General features: G+C 38.4%; 1 protein-coding gene across 1 annotated transcript in view; it reads right to left on the bottom strand.

Moving 5' to 3' along the window:
* LOC122875815 (protein diaphanous homolog 3-like) overlaps window positions 1-21,031 on the bottom strand; it is a 183,962-nt gene that overhangs the window by 150,350 nt on the left and 12,581 nt on the right. Inside the window, exons 5-7 of the mRNA XM_044195365.1 lie at window positions 15,493-15,623; window positions 2,597-2,671; window positions 2,179-2,248 (exon numbers count right to left, since the gene is read on the bottom strand). Coding sequence (XP_044051300.1) covers window positions 2,179-2,248; window positions 2,597-2,671; window positions 15,493-15,623 — 276 coding nt within the window. The remainder of the gene's footprint in view (window positions 1-2,178; window positions 2,249-2,596; window positions 2,672-15,492; window positions 15,624-21,031) is intronic.

Here is a 21,031-nt window from a genome sequence, read left to right as displayed (position 1 = left end):
CTTCTGTTAATGCTCCAAAGAATAACTAGCAGATCTTCTAAATCCTCCACACCATTGTTTACATATACAGTGAAGTAGAGATATTGTATATATTGTATATACTATAGGCTTTTATAGTAACTATGCAGCTCAGCAAACACGTCAAATCTATACAGTTAAGTTGTTTAAAGGGAAGTTGCACAGTGTGGTAACTTTTAGTATTACATTATCATGCCATTGGTGACAGACAATAGATAATATGCAACTGTGTAACGCAAGAAGGCAGAAGAAAAAAAGGCTGCACTGACAGCTGGCAGAGAACACCTGTCTTCTTGGCATTGTGGGTACATCTCATCCCAAGATGCCTCTCTAGCCAGGGAAAGGTCTGGGCTGACAGAGAGGCCTACGGGTAAATGCTGGCATCTGGAGCCTGTTGAGACGCAGGATTACATGAGACCTTACAGCACACTTTGTGCCACAGCGGCTGAATATCTGTCTCCGCTGGATTTTAGTTCCATGTGGCAAGATCTTTTTTTTTTCTTTTTTCTATAGCTACTGTGGACTAACACTACACAAGGAGGAAAAGCTGAAGCATTGTGAAATAAATCTATGAAATAATATTTTTATGCACAAATGCTTAGGCCTGGTCAATAATATAATATTGTCTATTGACCTTAAATGGAATGTTATTGCAATGCGATCATACTGTTTTATAGTTTTGCTAAATTCTGTTGCTTAAATTAAACAAATTGCACAATCAAATTGTAATTAAACAACAAAATGAGTTATTAAAGTTTTTGGAAAAACAAAAACTTCCACACTGACTGACTGATTCATTGTACTTTCAGAAGCATTAAGGGGTAGGCTACAAATGACAGCTTGTCTGAAGAAAATCAATTTACCAAACATAATGACGTGACTTAAATTAGGTCGGTGAAAGATGCATAATGTCACTTTCAGTCCATTTTCGGTTTATTGCCCTGCCCTACTTTCTATGTCTTTTCAAATCCATTTTGTTTCTTTCACTTCTATAGGTAAAACTGAGCTATGGCTTATTTGGACCAAACAGTCCCAAGAGCTAAGGACTCCCAGGAACTAAACTCAGGAAAATCCGTAACTAAAAGTCTATTTCGCGCAATCCTTTTGCATTTCCAATCCATTTTAAGAACCGGAAAGATTAGGCTAACAGACCGACGGCAGATTTTAAAAATGACCGTTTTGTCTGCCTCGCAATATTCACACACAACAAAACAGCACCGAGACATGGAGGCAGAGAAACACTGTTCGGTGATTTATGGTTGTTAATTTGTGCTGTAGTACATTACCACATTGAAACAATCAGCAAATGATGTTGTGTTTCTCTCACTCCCTCTCTTAATGGCATCTCTTTCCCTCTCTCATGCTCTCTCTTATAGTTCCTGAGCCAATAGAAAGTACCAACTCCAGAGTGGGAACTTTTAGGAACCTTAGATCTGTGCAAATGTGTCACACAGTGTCATCCAGATTGCATCAGGACATTAGTAAAACTCCCTTCAACTGGCTCCATATTGTTTGCCCTTTGTAATTGAAATCCCAGGTGCCTAATTTGATAATTGCATGAAAACACCAGATGTTAATGTCGATGGGATTAAAATTACCCTTGGAGATCAGACTTAACTCAAAAGTAATTTCAGATTGGATTTTTTTCTTGGGGGAAACAAACAAAACTCACATATTAGTTTTAGGATGTATTTTCTAACAATATTAGCGTAGGAATTGTCAAATTCTGACTTCTTGTGGTAGTACTGTACACCCACCACCACACCTGCCCCTTTAATTAGTCTATGAAAGTTCATCAAATCACAGATACTCCAAATAAAGTTAATGTGGGCTATTATGCCCACAGACACAAACAATTTACAAGAGTGCAAACAATTATTCTGATTAGTAGGTAGTTTTACTGATTTCAGAGATCAGAGAATACAGCCTTGCTGACTGTTTTGATTGAAAAATATATACACAACAGTAAAACAAATTTTACATTTAATGAAAAACTTCTTTAAACCAAAGCTGTAAAGAAGTGCACCCCTAGTTTCAGGAGAATAAAAGCATTAATTTAAGGTTAAACAAAGTTATATGTCAATTGGCAACTTACTGTACAACCAAAATTAAGAAACATTATCAATTTGGTTTACTCACAAAACAATCTATTGTCATTACCTTATTGTTCATGAAGGCTTTGAGACACTGGACAACTTTATGTTGGTTCTTTTTGTCAATTTTCTCTTGCCTAGGGACACAAGAGAGTAATGAGGAGCAGTTCATCTCTAATGTATAGCACAAAGACTACAAACAAATGAAATAAAGTGCTGATGATAGAAAACAATTTTAACACTAAAGGGACTTAACTTTACCATTGTCAATATAAATACAATTTTTGTTATTAGTAAATGTGTACATTTGGGTCTGAATTACAGTATTTTGTTAAAATGACTAAATAACAGGAAAATTATCAAAACTACACAACTTTGTTTGATTACTTATGATTTGTTAGAAGTGATTGTATGAACACACAAATAATTATAATGGCCTAGGAAAGAGTCTGTACAAGAATACACAAGTGAATGCATAAACTTACTGTTTCTTGAACAGCAACCTTTCCAAAATGTCCAGCAACAGTCCAAGACCCTCATGACCAAAGCTCTGCACCCAACTGAAACAACAAACATTGAATCAATATAACAGTGCACGACTGACAACAACGCTTTCATACTCATCAACCACTGTGGAAAGATTTGAGACAGAAAAACACATGTAGAATTCAGTAGTTTGTGCTGAGGAGAAAGGCAGCAGTAGTAAACATAGGATTGTATGCCTGATAAGAAAAACTGCACTAAAATATTATAGACAGAGGGAAACAACAAATGGAAAGCAGTTACTTTATATATATATATATATATATATAATATAGCCTGACTGATAATGAATTTTGGAGGATAACATCCATAACAATATTTGAGAGTTTACAAATCTAATAACAATGTATTTGTTCTTTTTTTTTTTACATAAAACACATGATAAAAACTAAAATAACAACCAAACATCAAGTAAGGATCCCTTTAATTTGTTTTTATATAATTGTGACCAAGATGTACTGAACTCTGAACATTAACATTCAGTGTTTGTACTGTTCTAATCAACAAGCTGCATGCCTCCTAGCATCACATTTACAGAAATTCTCAAGGTGACAACATAACATGGGAAGCTGTTATCTGAATTTAATTTCTTGAGAAGGAGTATGGGGTTGTAGGTATGTGTGTCCATGAATATATTTGTCTGTTGTTACATTGTTGTATCTGGTAAAGAATAGTGACAAACAGAATTTTTTTGTATTAAAAAACTATGGCTATCTCTAACAGATGGTAAAAGCTTATTTTGTTTGTTTTGTCTTAATTACCTTACATCACACCATGACTGCACACAAGTGACAGGTGATTTCCATTTAGCATTTTCCACACAAAAAAAAACGCTACTCTAGTTTTGACTTTAGTGCAGTGACTCAATATATATATATATGTAAGGGTAGTTGTTTCAAAGAAGGGTTACACATCAAATCTGAATGCGCATGGCATACAATTTGAAGGTAAAGTTGCTTTATTTTGACTGAAAAAAGTCCAATGGACCACTGCTGCCAGGCAGCGCCCTGTCTGGGAATGCGCTTTGTTTGGTGCTTTAAATTCTATAACTCTATAAGGTTGGCTTACTGGTGAGGTGATTTAAACCGAGACCCATGTACTGTTTCAAAACAATGTTACAAAGTGCTCAAATGTGTTAAGTGTACAGTAGTGGGCATTATACACATGTAACCGTCTCATGTACACTAGAGTTGGGCAATCATCTGCATTTTCTGTTTGTAAAATCATCATTGAACATCAGCTTATCATTTGAGACATCACAGCTCAGTAACTACAGTACTTGCAATGCTTCCTCTTTGCTCAGAAATACTGCAAAAGTCTAGACCATCTTGTGCATACAATTTTATACAAACAAACAACTTCATACTGGGAATCATACCATGTAAACATAGCATGTAACCATGATGTATTGGGTTTTAATATACTTAAGGGCATTCATTGTACAAACAAATAGAAACAATAACACTGATCTTGAAATGCTCCAAACATAGTGATTTAAGCATATACAATGGTAGTGAATGGTTAATTTAAAATCATAAGGCTTTATGTCTATATTCAATTTGATATAGTGTTTTTATAAAAACCATATTAATAACTGCCTTCCACTACAAGCAGTGTAGGCCTCCATATCATCAAGGTGAATGACTGTGTGCTGTGTGTGTGACAGGGTCAAGAAAATGAGGGAGGCTGATGTCATCGCCATGCTGATGAGGACAGGGAAGGGTGCTGCCAAGGCAGCTAAGGAATGAGGCTCTCATGTTTGAGAAAAAAAAATCTATTTACCCTACACTCAGCCCAGGCCATTCTGGTTATAGAGTAGGCAAGGCAAAGGTCTTGACATGAGCTTCATTGAAATGCATAGCCCAGTGGTAACTGCATGCTAGTTTTTCACCATCAGTAGGTGAGGCAGAGAGCAAAGGAAAATAATCAGTTGGTCTATAGCAGGAACTATTGCACAGAAAGCCAACAGGCCTGCACTGTCACATCAGCTGCAACAAATTTGAAAGACATCTGCCTTGAAACACAAGTAAAAAGTGGACGGGGAAAGTGGTGACATAAGTCAGCTTTCAAAGGCTTCTAGTAAAGGACCTGGCAAAATTAGACAATCTCACAGGTCAGAAAGGGACGATCTAATAGCTTTCCACATTACCTGGTGAAAAGTCTCATCTTCAAGAGCAAGAACAATCAGGCTACAATAATGTATCTAAGAGGTGTGCCTTTCTGTCATAGTTGAAAGTCAGGGAGAGCTGGGATAAGGAAGATAAAGCTGGGCAGACACTGTGCGATTCTGTTGTTGTATGTTGTGTTGACACTACATGTTTAAATGCTCAAACTGAACGTAAACACGAAACCCCCCGTTGCTTTTGTCTAGTGACAGTGACAATTACAATAAAGTTTATTTAAACAAAATTGCTACATCTTCAATGTTGACAAAAAGAGAAAAAGACAGCATTACATTTTGCAATTCTATTATGAAAGATGTAGACAATATGGTCTGTCTGTACTGCAGCAAAGTTCAGTTTTATATCACAGCAGTCTAAAGACTGCAGTTTTAGCCACAACTTGTAAAATACTACTGCAATAATATTAAAACAAGCTCACTACAATTTATAACGGATCGCCTGACAGCAGTCATGTAGGAAATCGGACCGCGGAGCCGACCAAAGCCGACCAAAATTGTTAACGTGCCAGCAATCTATCTGATCATCTGAGAGCCATACTGTTGATTGATGCAATTAATCGGATGGTGTGACCCCCCTCACACTAATCTAGAGCTATACTTTTTATATATATATATATATATATATATATATATATATATATATATATATAATAAGGCTGCAATTTTTATAGTACAGTAGTTAATAAAATAATAGTAAAATAGTAGTATTGTAGTTGATAAATAAAAATGTTGATAATAACTTTCAAAGAGGAATCAGCAGTTCTATTCATATAGTGAACTGTTTCTTTATCCTTCTACTGTTAAGTGGTTTGTATATAACATGGGGTCTAGCCTCTAAATTAGTATTTTAGATTATGTTTGCTAATCCAGCATGCTCTGGAAGCCCTTGGATTTCATTAGTTCCTAACATCTGGCAACCCTCCCACATCCCAAATGAGAAACTTCAATCACATTCTTTGCCTGAATGTCCTCAGTGTTTGTAGCCGTGTTGTGCAAAAATTATCTGCAAACACTTCCCACAGCTTGTCTTTACTTTATGTCTGACTGTAACCTGGTGACATTGTTATTGTCATTAGGCATCATACAGATAAGGCACAGAAAAGACATGTACATCCTAGCGCAGCATGGCCTGGGTCACAGAGCAGACGTTTTGGTGCGTGGTCTATTTACTCCACCAGCAGTGCACACATTTCACAAATATATGAGCCTATGGGTGCAAATAAGCTACTGAGCTAACCATGGCACATGTGTTTTAATGTGTTTTTAAATTTCAGTGTTAATTAAGGTGCACTGTCCCCAGTAAATATTGTCTATTTACTAAACTAAATAAATAAATTACACAAATGATTGTGTCTATTTTACCTTAACCAATCAGTATTTATTGATGTCTGTGTCCTATCAACATCATTTTCAGTCAACACAGAAGCTGTGGTAGTGGTTGCTAGTAGCAGTAAAGGTTTGTCATGTCAATCTAAGAAGAAGTGTTATTTCTGTGAGTCAGCTTACATCAACCTGTATATCTGTGTTGATCCCATCCACAATTTGTGATTTTTGATTGGCGCTGGCATAGGAAGATGACCACCATTCTCAATCCAATCTACAAAGCTGTAATTAGCTGTTTTTCCCACCAAGGAAATCGCCATCAATGAGCACGTCACCAAAGTGAACTGCTGAAAAAATTGTAGTTCAGGAACCAGGATAGTACTCACTATTAAGACACTGATGGACAGTGTATAGAAATATGATTCTGGTAGCAGCAGTCCAACTGCAACTGACGCACATAAATCTGGCTACTTACAATCTTCCGAGTCTTGTGCAAACATTGAATAAAATTTTTGGTCAGTCTCCCGAGATGTGGATGGGATAGTGTAAGCTCCGTTTATTTGATATTTATACAATGCAATAAACAGTAATTAATGGTCACTCTGAGATCAGAGGCATACTGTAATTAAACCTCACCATCAACAGATGCAAAAGAAGCAGTAATATTCGACTGAGGGCTGTCATCTCAGAAAGACACTAAGAAACGCAGCAAGGGAGAGAGTATTAAAAAATAAGGAAAAGAAATTCATCTTCCCATTCCCTGGGAATCAAAAACAGTCATAAATCAAAGAGAAAAATGAGGCACCTTATCTGGCTAACTTCACAGCTAAGGTAGCTTGACTTCTAACAGAGTCTCAGGAGAATGCCTCCAAGGTTCCTAGTCAGTGCAGCACAGTGTTGCACTCCACTAAAGCAAGTTATGAACCAGAAATAAAAAATTAACTTTTAAATGCCATCCTGAGCATAGCAAGTTAACTGACTACAGGAGGGTTCTCCAGGGACAGAGAGGAGGAGGCTGAAGTCACAGTAATGCGGGACATCCGAAATAAAAATAGAGATAAATTCATTCAGTGAGGACTGACTGACTTTACTCTAGCAGATTGCCACTAACAACAATAAAACTAAGAAAGAAGTTTCTAAAATGTCTCAAATGTTAAGGTAACTAAGAAATATGATACTGTTTATGTTTATATAGATTTTAGTTTTGTAAATAGTGCACATTTTTTATAATAATTTTTAATAATAACAGTTAAAACTGTAATATAACTATATATCTTCGCCAAATTGCCAAAATAAATACTTTGAGAATATTCATCAAAGTAGATACTTAGGCGCAACTAACCATTTTAGCGAGAAACATCAAATGCATGAAAAAAATACACATTTGTTTACAATAAAAAACTTTTTATATACAAAAGCATATTTCACACCACATCAAAATCACTTTAGTAGGTCAATCTTAAATTGCCTATGTTACTTATGAAATGTTACTGATGATTGAAAAAATATTACAAATTACAGACATTTTTGTTTTAATATTCAAAGTATTAAAATAATTAAATGTTTGAAATTATTGTATTGAAATATATTATATTGAAATGTGTTATTAATATTCTCCCTCCCTCTTGTTTGTAAATAAGGTGGGCAAAACATTAGAAACACCTGTGAATACAACACCACAACCTCAATAATAAACATGACAGAAACTGACAGTGTCAATCAAAACTGAACATTATTATCTTTGTGAAGGTAAAATTTATGGCTGAGCTTTTATATTGGATTACATTAGATTTTACAGGTGTACCTAATAAAGTGGCCACTGAGTGTATAATTCGAATAAGTATAATAAGAAAGAAGACATTTGTGCATATATTTTGTACTCAAGACAACACTATCAGTATGATCGGTTTAAGGAACTGTGAGTCTTTGTGTGCAGTACATGGGTGGCAGGTTTATGAGAGAATGTTGGTGTAAGGGAGAGGGATGCTAAACTTTACCCTACTTTATAGCTAAACTGAAAAAAAAAAATAAAAATCTGGAGCCTTAAACCTGAAGGTCAATTTTAATATAAAATCAAAAACCAATTTCCACTTGTTTGTCACATCCATTTATCAAATCCATTTAATACAATTACATCCTGCAGCCTTGCTGGTCCTGTGGACTAGTACTGTGGCCTCTCTTCACAAAAATGGAAAGAGAGCTAAAGAAGCTGAGGTATGTAAGGTATACAGGGGTCAGAGGCAAGCGTCAAAGGGTGACACTCTGGAGCTGCAGGAAGTACCAAATTAACTCTAAGTCAGTCTGCTCTGCCAGAAGGAATCTGATGAGGGAGCATATAAGTCTGTCAGCCTATACTAGCAGAATGCAAGCACCTGATATTGGATGGAGGCAATGAGTGAGAGAAGTTTGCTACAACAGTGCCAAGAAAGTGACAGTGATCAACATCCAAAAACAGTGGCAGGCAAAATACCTTTACTGCCAAATCAATCCCACAACTCAGGACTGTAATGGTGCTATTAGATAGCAAGAGGTTACCGCTGTTGGCCCAGTGTTTCAAGCCAAGACAGATTTACGGTCAAGCCAAACTATGTCATTAAACATGAGCCCGACTGTCCATTTTACTAGTGGTGACTTCATTAAAAGTTGGTGCCTACAGGTCACATTGTCCTCGGGGATCACACAGGTGAGGGTCCCATAAACATCAGTGGGTACGCATAGACTTGCTATTTCCGTCAGTTTAAGGGACTGCTAAGACAGCTGATGTAGCCAGCTATCATATACGTTATTTATTTGTTATATACAGTATCATACGTTTAATGGGAAATAAAGTTTTTGTGCATGTTGTAATATCTCAATTCCTACATTTTTGGTTGTCACTAAAATAAAAGCACAAAATTCCAGATGCAGATCAATCTTGGAATTCTAAAAATAATCATAGCTGCTGTACAGTTGTGAGTAGGACTGGTCATTTTGAAGAAGAAGAAGAAACAACCTTTGACACTAAGGGAAAGTCACGGTCTTGCTGCGCTACCTACCAAGCGAGAAACCATTTGTTAGTTTGGTGTCAATTGAGCAAAAAATGTGAGAGGAAGCAGCTGAAGCTTGTCAAGGGCTGGATAATGACTTAATAATTAGAAACATGTGTGTTACAGTGGGGAGATACCTAAAACATGCATGGAACAGGGCTGATGACTACAGATATAAGATGTTCATTGTGCATCACCCAGTTCTTGAACTCACAACCTTTGTCACTAATGGCATGTCATAATCACATTGAGCTACCAGCAGAAACAGGAACATGGGAGGTGGCTCCACACTACGACTTATGCCACCACCAGGGTTGTGATAACAGCTAAAAGGCAGATTTCAAACTAGTGTCAAAAATTCAGTTATCAAGACAAAATTCTGAGAATTTGTGGACTTCATCTAGACAACATAGAGAAGACTTGAATGCTCCATAAATGACAAACTGAAGATGCTCTATTTTCATTGACTACAATGGTTTAGATGAGTATGGAATTCAAAATACTGTCAAAAATTCAGTTTATGCAATTCTGAAATTTACCACTCTACATCTACAATAACTGTAAAATTTTGAAAATTCTTTCATAAACATCAGACATTTATTTTATCGAGAATTTGCAGTAGCTGTTTACAGTAAAACATTTTGATGCACTGTGGGCTTAATTTTTGATATTTCAAAAATCTGGCTGGATCGTTTGTGGAGGACAGCCTGAAGATGCAGTGTGGCAAGTTTGGTGTCGATTGAGTAAAGAATGTGGGAGGAAATAGGTTAGTTTTACAGTTTGAGAAAAACAGAGTGATGGACTTCATTATTCCTGCCAGCTCGAAGGATGTGAACTATTCTGCTCAATCGGGCCAACTTTTTTTTGTACATTTTTGCTAATGTCATTTATTCTAATCAAGAACAAAGGCTCACAAAAAGTGGATTCATCATGATTAAAAGCTCTTTGTGCCAATTTTCTCTTAGCCATCTTAATAGAGCAGTGCTCAAGAGGTTATAGAAAACATAATGATGTATAATAAGTCTCTGTTCTTTACCTCCTACATCCATGCGCAGTCACTCATGCACTATTGTGTAAGTAGGTGGGCGAGAGCAGCAGTGGGCGTGAGTGCTATTCACATGCAAACTCAAAAAGATGAGCCTGGCAGTAGGAAGGCTTTATTAGTCATGAGAAGGCTTAGACCTGGTAAAATTCATGAGATGAGAGATTCCAGCTGTGTTAACAACATATAAATAAACTAATTTTCATTCAATGATGCTGAACTAGTTAGAGGCAAAGGAAAAGGAAGAGAAGTAAGAAAAGGGAAGGGTAGTCATACAGTACCAATCCAAAAGGATGGTTTTAGGGATAGATTCAAGGGCTAAAATATTTTGTGCTAATAAAGAGACAGAGAGTACCAATTACAATATTAAGCCAATATGAAATATATAAAAACATTTTGTTCCTTCTGAACAATTTTGATTTTATACTGCACAGCCAGTAATAGGATTCATCTATACAGACACACTGTTTACTATAGATTGATCTAACATATATGGTGGCCAATGAAAAAAAAAACTGACTGGCTGACGTGTGAAGTGTTCATTAGTTTCTTGTGATAAACAGTATAAACAAACACATAGAAAGAGAGAGTTGAGTCTGCCTGTGTAAAAAAGTGCAGGTGATGTGTACTTGTTTCAGATAGGTGCTCTATAACATTTCCATGACTTTTCCATAACTTTTAAGCAAATTTCTATGACCACACATTCTGTGAAATGTCTGTGTGTACATGAAAAACAAGAATAAAAAGTCGAAATTAACCACAAGTAGTATACAGTATACCTTAAATAAAATCAATGACCATGTGGTTTGATCCAAAAATGAACATTTATTTAATTAACACTGATACATCAGTAAGATGCTTACAGAATAAAATGTGTCAAACCCTGAGAATTTCTACTTTTAAATACCATAAAAGAATGTGAGGCAAAGATGTTTGGAAAATAAGTAAATAAACATTTTATCCAGTAACATCAGCAGAACTTTAGAAGGCAGCAGTGTCAGGTAGGAACTGTCTTTTGGAATACAAACTTGGGGGATTTTAAACCAACTATCCCTCCTATTTACCACTAACCTAATAAATCATGACGTACATGAAGCATGTGACTCCACTCCACTGAAAAGACGAAAAATAGCAGCAGATTTCTGTGGAGCAATGAGGAGACTGTAACGTTCCTCAAATTAATACATGAAACAAACAGAAATGCTATATTTCCATCACATTTACTACATTGTTTTTCACAGTTTGAGGTTAGACTGGCGATCATTTAATTACGTCATCTTGTTGAGTCCTCTTCTTCTGCAATGGTTTAATGGCAACCGACTGGAAAATTAGTGCAACCAGTTGTTTATCTCGACGACCCAACTCCTAATAATCACATAACAGTAGTGGATGGAAATATGCATTAATTCACATTTTCTTTTGCAGATTATCTCAAAATTCGGTTGAAATTTGCATTACATCATATGATGGAAAACCTAATGAGCCTCTGAGCGACCAGAGACTTCTCCTTCTGATTCTTCACAGTCAACTCTTTGTTGATGGAAAATCCTCTCTCAACACTGGCGTGTCCATGAGATAGGACAAGTAGAATCTTCACCACATCCCACACCTTGGAAAATTATGGTTTTGTCCACATTGTCTCATACACTCAAATCTGTTTTGGGGTCAAATTCCCTGAATTTAGCCTGAAGAGCAGCTGAGTCACAAAACTCCCTAAACCCTCTGAGAATATCTTTACACACTGCCCATCTAAATGTTTAGCTTCAACAAGTATGTTTTCATCTGAGGTACGCACAGCTCCTTCGGTCAAGCGTCTTGGGTTTCTCACTAATTGGTGATGCACTGGAGCCTTTTTCAGCAAGCAACTCAAGTAGTGTGATCAAGAGTATCTTAAATGCCTCTCTGAATGAGAGTTGGTTCAGGGTGGCATCTGCTGTAAATCCAATATCAATCTGAGAACTGTCTCTGTAGACTACAGTCCTGAAAAGGGACATGGAGGAGCTTCAGTGTGGATGTGGCCTCTTACAGGTTATTTTCCTTCAGAAATCGGCCCATGAGCCCTGCAAACAGTTAAAATTAAAGGATTTTATGTTTCAGTTTGAGCACTCATAATTTGCAAATTTACACACAATAAGTCATGTATATTACTCTTTTTTGAATTAAACACCAATGAGTGAATATTAACCCACTCATAACTTAGACATTACAAACTACAGCGCTGTATGCTGATTCTATTCTGTTCATTAAATGTCAAGAAAAAATAAAAACATCAGATACTACACGAGGTACATGTTGTCTTTATCTTAAACTATTATGAGCATCAAGTCAAGTCAAATTTTATTTATATAACCCAATATCACAAATCACAAATTCACATCCTCTATCCTTAGACCCTCATGTCATGGTATTCCTTGTTATAAGGGGGAAAATTTGAAACTTTATGTGGCTGCCACATTGTTATGGTGGAATAATTGTTTCAGTGTTGTCTATTGCTTGTAATTTGGACAAGACATGCTACAATTGTTCTTCTAGCAATTGTGTATTGTATAAATGAGAACCAAAACTAAATATGTTATGGACAACAATGCGGTTAATTTACCTGTGTCTTATGACTCCTACTATGACAGCTTTATGATGTTTTATGAACCTATTACACTTATACAACATAACATGTTAACATGTTACTCTGGATTTAGAGTTATAATAGAAAGAAAAACAAGTGAAAAATAACCACACTTCATATATGTGTGTATCTGATAGACTGCAGTGTATAGAATAATAAATTAACAATGACACCACCAATATGTATATCCTTACCTTTAATCAGTTTGTATATGTCCTCAGAGAGAAAGGGCAGCATGGGTTGGTCTGCTTGAACGGGGTGATTTCTCTTGCAATTCTGTTAAATATCCCCAGAGAGCATCAGCCCAGAAGATCTTCACTTCCTCAAATGACTTCACCTTTGGATTTGTAGTTCACCTTTTCCTACCATCTCAACGTAGTGTTTGAGGTGCGGCCAGAGCAGCATTCCTCTTTCTGAGACACTGGCATTCTCAATCCACCGGTGCTCGCAAAACTGAAGAGCCAGTACAGGCTTAAGAGTCCGTGTTCAACTCCCAACCCAGTAGATTTACATCCACGTCTGAACGCATTGTGAAGTATATGCAACCCACACGAAGCGATTGATTAGTGACTTCTCCACATCCATTTTCTTATTTGGGTGATCTGCTCTAACGTTTAATTAGTCGATTAAAACATTATAGGGATTTTCTCAACCAATCTTAATTGAACCACCTGTAGATATTTGTGAAACTAATTTAATTTATTCTTCCAAAACTTATTTTTTTAATTTTGTACAAACCCTGTATTGCACACAAACTATGTATCCATGACATCAATCATGAGTGTGTGTGTGTGTGTGGGTGTGTGTGTGTGTGTGTGTGTGTGTGTGTGTGTGTGTGTGTGTGTGTGTGTGTGTGTGTGTGTGTGTGTGTGTGTGTGTGTGTGTGTGTGTGTGCGCGTGTGTGTCTGGGGTAGGAGTAGGTAGTGTTAAAAAGTCAGTGAGGACTAAATGTCTGAGTTTAGGTTTTTGAATGCCTTTAAAATGGTTCTGGCAGAGTATATGATAATGTGAAACAAACTTGCTAATCCCCAACCTCAGAGAGAGCCCAAAGCAACAATCGAAATCTAAGAGTAAGACAACCAAGACAAGACTGCCAGGGATCTGTCTGTCAATGTGGCTTAGAGAGCACCAAAGGAACAACCCCCCCCCGTCACAGAGTCAGATTTACTTTGTACTGACAACAAATAAACCTTTACTTTGACTAAGCATTGTGACATAAAACTAGCCATCCTACCACAAACAATATAATGTTCAGGATGTGCACCAGTGCATACCCTCTTATCCCAGTCTTAAAAATGACCACTATAAACAACATGCTGTCAAACAGCTTTAAAAATGTGTGTATATTTGACAGAGAAACAAATTACATGGAAAGTAAACAAAAACCCCAAATTTCAAATAGTTAATTTCCTTGATCTATTAATGTGGCCCATGGGGCCTTTTACAAATGCACATATGAAAGCATCTATTTCAATTACTTATAAAAAAAAAAAACTAATGACTATACACTGACAGTGTAGTCTAACATGCAGGTATGTAAACAAGCTAAAAAATGTTACAACATGGACAGTGATTAGTGAGCGATTATTAATAAAGAGACAGTATGAATATTAGGTTAGATTAAATGTGAAAATTACATAACTGTCATTCATTAAGTATTTGTCCTATATAAAAAATACTGACAGGGATGAACACTGCATCCAAAACCTGCCAACATATGAAAAATATTTTGATTAACAAATGGACAAAGGCCTGGGTAGGTTATTGGATTAAATTTAATTAGACTGTATGGAAGTTGACGTGCCCACGCGAATTACGCACGATTTATAACTGCTAGCCTGTACAGAATAGTGGAGAAGTTATATGGGCATCCAGAGTTCTGGGAGTCCTATTAATTTTTCTCACAGACAACTAAAGTAACTTACAGTTGGAGCACCTCTAGGCTTGAATGTACATTGTACATTCTTTCCTCATAAAATGATCAGCACAAACAATGAGACACTGTGTTGGAAAAAAGTCTTTAAAGTTATTATAAAAAATAAACTGCACAAGACTATGCATTAAGTCAACTAAGACTCCCAAGGGGCATTGCAGTAAGAAACAACTCATCAACAATCTTAAAAGGCTGTTGCTCACACTGCTTATGATGGACTGAAGCAAGAGATTATGCTTAATAGAACTCTATACTATACAATCGACAGTTTAATTGAGTTCCTTCTAATTCTGGGTCAGTTCTGAATGAATTCAGTAACCAAGCTATGTTTTATTCCTGATGAAGCATTTTCCATTTGTTACAACTCTGATTCACACCGCTGCATGGAATGATCTTCACAGCCGCAACCGCACGGTATGTGAGCTGTAGCTCGGTTCACTTTGTTACTCTATACCTTTTCCAATGTCTTGTTTGAATCGTTTCATTGCATAACAAAGTAATATGAAAATTATATTTTGATGAAGTAATCCAATTTTAAAAAGGGTATAATTTATATACACAAATATTTAATAAAACATGGCATATGATGTGAACCCAACAAAATGTCTTTATACTGTGCAATTATTGACAGAAATAATTACAAAAGAGACAATAGTGAGGGCACTTAAACTGAAGAGAGCAAATACACTGTCATAATCTTGTACTGTACCTGACAGGGTTGCTGGTAAGGGACACTCGCAATGAGTCTAGACAGGCAAACAGACGTGCGTCCATCACCCCGGACTTCAGCTCTCCCAGGAATTCCTGGGGAGATATCTGATGGCTGCTTCTCAAGTTACCCTGGAAGAAAGAGAGGAAGAAATCTATTTAGCGTAGCCAGAGGGGAAAGTGATCAAAACAACATGAGGCCAAAAAGTCTGAAGAGTCAGTACACTGACAGAAAGACCCCATGTCAATGTTTTAACTAAATGGCACTCAAAAGAACACATACCTTCGCCGGCACTATGCAATGGTTACAAAAGCCACCTTTGTCTACAATATCTGTATGAATGTTTACCCTTGCCATCCCAAAAAATAGCCCACAGCATGGAAATATTGGTCAGTCACTCGTCCAGTTCGAATCTATTATATCTTATTTGAATAAGCTGGATATAAGATATTGTAGAACGTACTGGGCATTTAATCACGTCACAAAATGACATCATTTTAAATGCAACTGCAAGGGGGCACAAGCCAGTGTCTTCGTGTGCCAGTCCCAAGTCTGGATAAATGCAGAGGGTTGTGTCAGGAAGGGCATCCAAAGTAAAACACATGCCAAATTAAAAATGCGAATCGTGACAATGACTTCCATACCGGATCGGTCGGGCCCGGGTTAACAACGACCGCCACCGGTGCTGTTGACCTACAGGGTACCGGTGGAAATTGGACTACTGTTGCTCAAAGACAAAGAAGGAGAGGAGGAAGGTGTGTTCATAGGCAGAGATAGAAGAGGAAAGCTAAGAATATAGGACTGACAGTAGGGACTTTGAATGTTGGGACTATGACAGGGAAAACTAGACAGTTGATTGACATGATGCAGAGAAGGAAGGTGGACATACTGTGTGTCCAGGAGACCAGGTGGAAAGGTAGCAAGGCTAGAAGCTTAGGAGCAGGGTTCAAGTTGTTCTACCATGGGTCAGATAGGAAGAGAAACGGAGTAGGAGTTATCCTGAAAGAAGAGTTTGTGAGGAATGTTCTAGAGGTGAAAAGAGTATCAGACAGGTTGATGAGTCTGAAGCTGGAAATTGAAGGGGTGATGCTGTGAGTGGTTATGCCCCACAGGTAGGATGTGAGTTAGAAGAGAAGGAGAAATTCTGGAGTGAGTTAGATGAAGTGATGCAGAGCATCCCCAGAGGTGAGAGAGTGGTGATTGGTGCAGATTTCAATGGGCATGTAGGTGAAGGGAACAGAGGTGAAGAGAATGTGATGGGCAGGTTTGGACTTGAGGACAGGAACGCAGAAGGTCAGATGGTGGTAGACTTTGCAAAGAGGATGGAAATGGCTGTAGTGAACACTTTCTTCCAGAAGAGGCAGGAACATAGGGTGACATATAAGAGGTAGAAGCACTCAGGTGGACTACATCTTGTGTAGACGTTGTAATCTGAAAGAGACCAGTGACTGTAAAGAAGTGGTAGGGGAGAGTGTAGCCAGACAACACAGGATGGTAGTGTGTAAAATGACTGGTGGTGAGGAAGAGTACTTTGAAGAGTTGATGAATGAGGAAAATGAAAGGGAACGAAGAGTAGAAGAGGTGACTGGTGTGGAGCAGGAAGTAGCAAAGATTAGCAAGAGTGAAGTGAGAAGGATGTTGAAGAGGATGAAGAGTGGAAAGGCAGTTGGTCCTGATGACATACCTGTGGAGGTATGGAAGTGTCTAGGAGAGGTGGCAGTAGAGTTTGTGACCTTGGAGAGTGAGAGGATGCCCGAGGAATGGAGGAGAAGTGTACTGGTGCCAATTTTTAAGAACAAGGGAGATGTGCAGAGCTGTGGCAACTACAGAGGAATAAAGCTGATGAGCCATACAATGAAGTTGTGGGAAAGAATAGTGGAAGCTAGGCTTAGGGCAGAGGTGAGCATTTGTGAGCAGCAATATGGTTTCATGCCTAGAAAGAGTACAACAGATGCAGTATTTGCGCTGAGGATGCTGATGGAGAAGTACAGAGAAGGTCATAGGGAGTTGCATTGTGTCTTCGTAGATTTAGTGAAAGCGTATGACAGGGTGCCGAGAGAGGAGCTGTGGTATTGTATGAGGAAGTCTGGAGTGGCAGAGAAGTATGTTAGAGTGGTGCAGAACATGTATGAGAGCTCTAAGACCGTGGTGAGGTGTGCTGTAGGTGTGACAGAGGAGTTCAAGGTGGAGGTGGGTCTGCATCAAGGATCGGCTCTGAGCCCCTTCTTGTTTGCTCTGGTGATGGACGGGCTGACAGATGAGGTTAGACAGGAATCTCCATGGACTATGATGTTTGCGGATGACATTGTGATTTGTACTGAGAGCAGGGAGCAGGTGGAGGAAAATCTAGAGAGATGGAGGTCTGCTCTGGAAAACAGAGGAATGAAGCTTAGCCGCAGTAAGACAGAATACATGTGCGTCAATGAGAGGGACCCAGGTGGAAAGGTGAGGTTACAGGGAGCAGAGGTGAAGAAGGTGCAGGACTTTAACTACTTAGGGTCAACGGTTCAGAGTAATGGAGACTGTGGGAAAGAGGTGAAGAGGCGAGTGCAAGCAGGTTGGAACGGGTGGAGAAAAGTGTCAGGTGTGTTGTGTGATAAAAGAGTATCAGCAAGAATGAAAGGAAAGGTGTTCAAGACGGTGGTGAGACCAGCGGTGTTGTACAGCTTAGAGACAGTGGCACTGAAGAAAAGACAAGAGGCAGAGCTGGAGGTAGCAGAGCTTAAGATGTTGAGGTTCTCTTTGGGAGTGACACGGATGGACAGGATCAGGAATGAGTACATCAGAGGGACAGCTCGTGTTAGATGTTTCGGAGAAAGTCAGAGAGGCCAGATTGAGGTGGTTTGGACATGTTCAGAGGCGAGACTGTGAATATATTGGTAGAAGGATGCTGAGGTTGGAGCTGCCAGGCAGGAGGTCTAGAGGAAGACCAAAGAGGAGATTTATGGATGTAGTGAGAGAGGACATGAAGTTAATTGGTGTGAGTGAAGAGGATGCAGAGGACAGGGTTATATGGAGGCACATGATTCGCTGTGGCGACCCCTGAAAGGGAACAGTCGAAAGGAAAAGAAGAAGAAGAAGACAAAATGACATAATTTTCAAGCAAATGTCAGGCAGCTATTTTATATTCACACATCTGTTGGAAAATCATTAAACAGACAAAGAAATTGCATAGATCAAAGAGAGTATATTTAAGGTTCAAATACATATTTTATCTCATGCGCAAGTAGAAACTAACTTCACTCATCATGGAAATACATGCAAATCAGTATCTGCAAAAGCCATACAATTGGATGCGAATTTGTCTACTACAAATTAAATAGCATAATGGTATACCATTAAATAGCATAATAGCATGTTGCTTTACCATTAAATAGCATAATGTTATATTTACTGTTTCTCAAACACAATGCTAATCAATCAATAGTAGCTATTATAGTAGCTATAATAGTATACTGCAATAGTGCTGGTAAAATCAATAAAACATGACAGCATCACTGTGCATCAACTATATATTAGCATAGGTGTAAGTCTGCCTCTGGGTGGACATGTGAAAGTGATGTAAGTGGCTTTTATACAGTAAGTAGAATGTGGCCTTTAGTTTAAGGGTTGTAAACCACTGAAAAAAAGTAATCTGATCAATACCCAGACTCTCAACTACTGTGCCCTTACCATAGGCGTGGTGTTCCTGGTGTGGGTGTACCATTATTAAGTCAAGCAAAAACTGTTAATGTCAACTGTATCTTTCTTTTAATTTGAAAAACATAGTTTAAAAATGTTATGAGAACCATACTTTTACTCCACTATTTTGTTCATACCTGTATCTGTAAAATATTTTCTTAACTAACATGGAAACATTAACATTTTTTTAAGTTCAAATTCCCAGTATAAAAACACCCTCAGCAGTGACATTTTAAATTAGAATTTGAAGTAAAAATGACAACATGTTTTTTGACCACCTAATTTTTCCGGGCAACATCCTTAAGCGAGTCCAGGGTTATGGATAAACCCACATGCTTATTCTCCAGGTCTCTTTAATAGGACGGTAAATCAAGTCTATTAATTAGTTTTCAAACCTCCGAATATTTCACACCAAAATGACAAGTTTCCGAGATAGCACATTTTCAAAGGGGCACAGAATCTAACCCCCCCCCCCCCCCCCACACACACACACACACACACACCTCAAGCCCCAGTCTATGATATTCTCCTCAATATAATACAAATTAAAATTTCTGTCAAAATCTCACTCAAAAAACCCACTTATTTTGAGTCATCAACGACTGTAGCCTTAGAAAGGGAAATTGATCACCCTTATAGGCAGAGTCAAATCCATACATGCATGTTGAATGAGAGCTGGGAAAGCAAAAGCATCATTATGGCTTCAGCTCTCCTGTGATAGTGAGTACTGAATAGCTTGGTATCCAGTTTGAACCGCTGGGAAAAGTGATTCTATTTGGTATGTGCTCCCCCATCAATGCACTCACCTCCCAATCAGGTAGCAGTCCTATGAATCTAGCACTCTTCAGCAACAACACCCTCTAGTGTTGTTCATCATGGCTAAAACGATTGCAACTCTTTCTTAGCATCATCAGCCTAGGCCAACTCCTGCCCGTATGTCTCTTGCTCTGTCGTGAGTAACTGGAACAGTGGCTCCAATTTCACCAATACCACCCACTCCCTGGCTGCACACCAACCCATCAAGGACACAATAAGTGTCTGTCCTCCTACCTTTTCGTCTTCTGGCCCAGTGATCAAACGCCTCTCCCGTCCTGGAGAGACATGATGATGACCAGCCTGTTTGTTTTTCAGGATCTCTAAGGCCTTCAGCAGTCAGAGAACCATGAGTGCTGCTCATGGCAGCAATAGGCACGTCTGGCTGGGCCTTTCTTGTTAAAGGAGCATTAGTTACAGCCTGTTTGCCCACTGGCATCAGAGGAGCTATGGACCCACCTGCAACTCCAGCCCCATCCACATCATCTGCTGCAGAAGCAGCCCAGGGAGTATCCGTGTGACCCTTCTTGCTCTTCACTTTCAATTAAGGACATTTTTCAACTTGATATCAATTCCATGCTATATATATATATAAAAAACAAAAACCTTTCACTGCACCAGTAAGAGTGGTGTGGTCAACAGCAGTGAGATACGGTCAAATTTAACTTCAAACAAGTATGAATCTCCACACATCACTGTCCTCTCTCATCACGTCAACCCGCAACTCCCCACTTCTTTCTCAAATAACTGTGCATAGAACAATTATGGTAATGGAGCAGCTTTTTCCTCCCCATCACTTCCCCATCTCAGCCACCTTTTCCATTGCGGCCCTCCTCTTTTCACAACAGCACACAGAAATGGAGCGTGGCTGCAGTGCCTCGATCCCTGTGTCTCACTGCACACTCACTCTTAGAACTTTGGTTGTGCAGAGTAAGTGCTCTGATACAGTATAGTAGAGATGGGCAGATGATACTGAAGCACCGAAACTTGTTTCCCTCCTGTGAAGCGCACTGTTTCAATACTTTTTGTCAGAGCTTGTGTCAAA

Source organism: Siniperca chuatsi, linkage group LG1 (assembly GCF_020085105.1).
Source record: "Siniperca chuatsi isolate FFG_IHB_CAS linkage group LG1, ASM2008510v1, whole genome shotgun sequence".
Lineage (NCBI taxonomy): Eukaryota > Metazoa > Chordata > Actinopteri > Centrarchiformes > Sinipercidae > Siniperca > Siniperca chuatsi.
The sequence above is the reverse complement of the archived record's forward strand: the minus strand, read 5'-3'. Positions and strand labels throughout refer to the sequence as shown.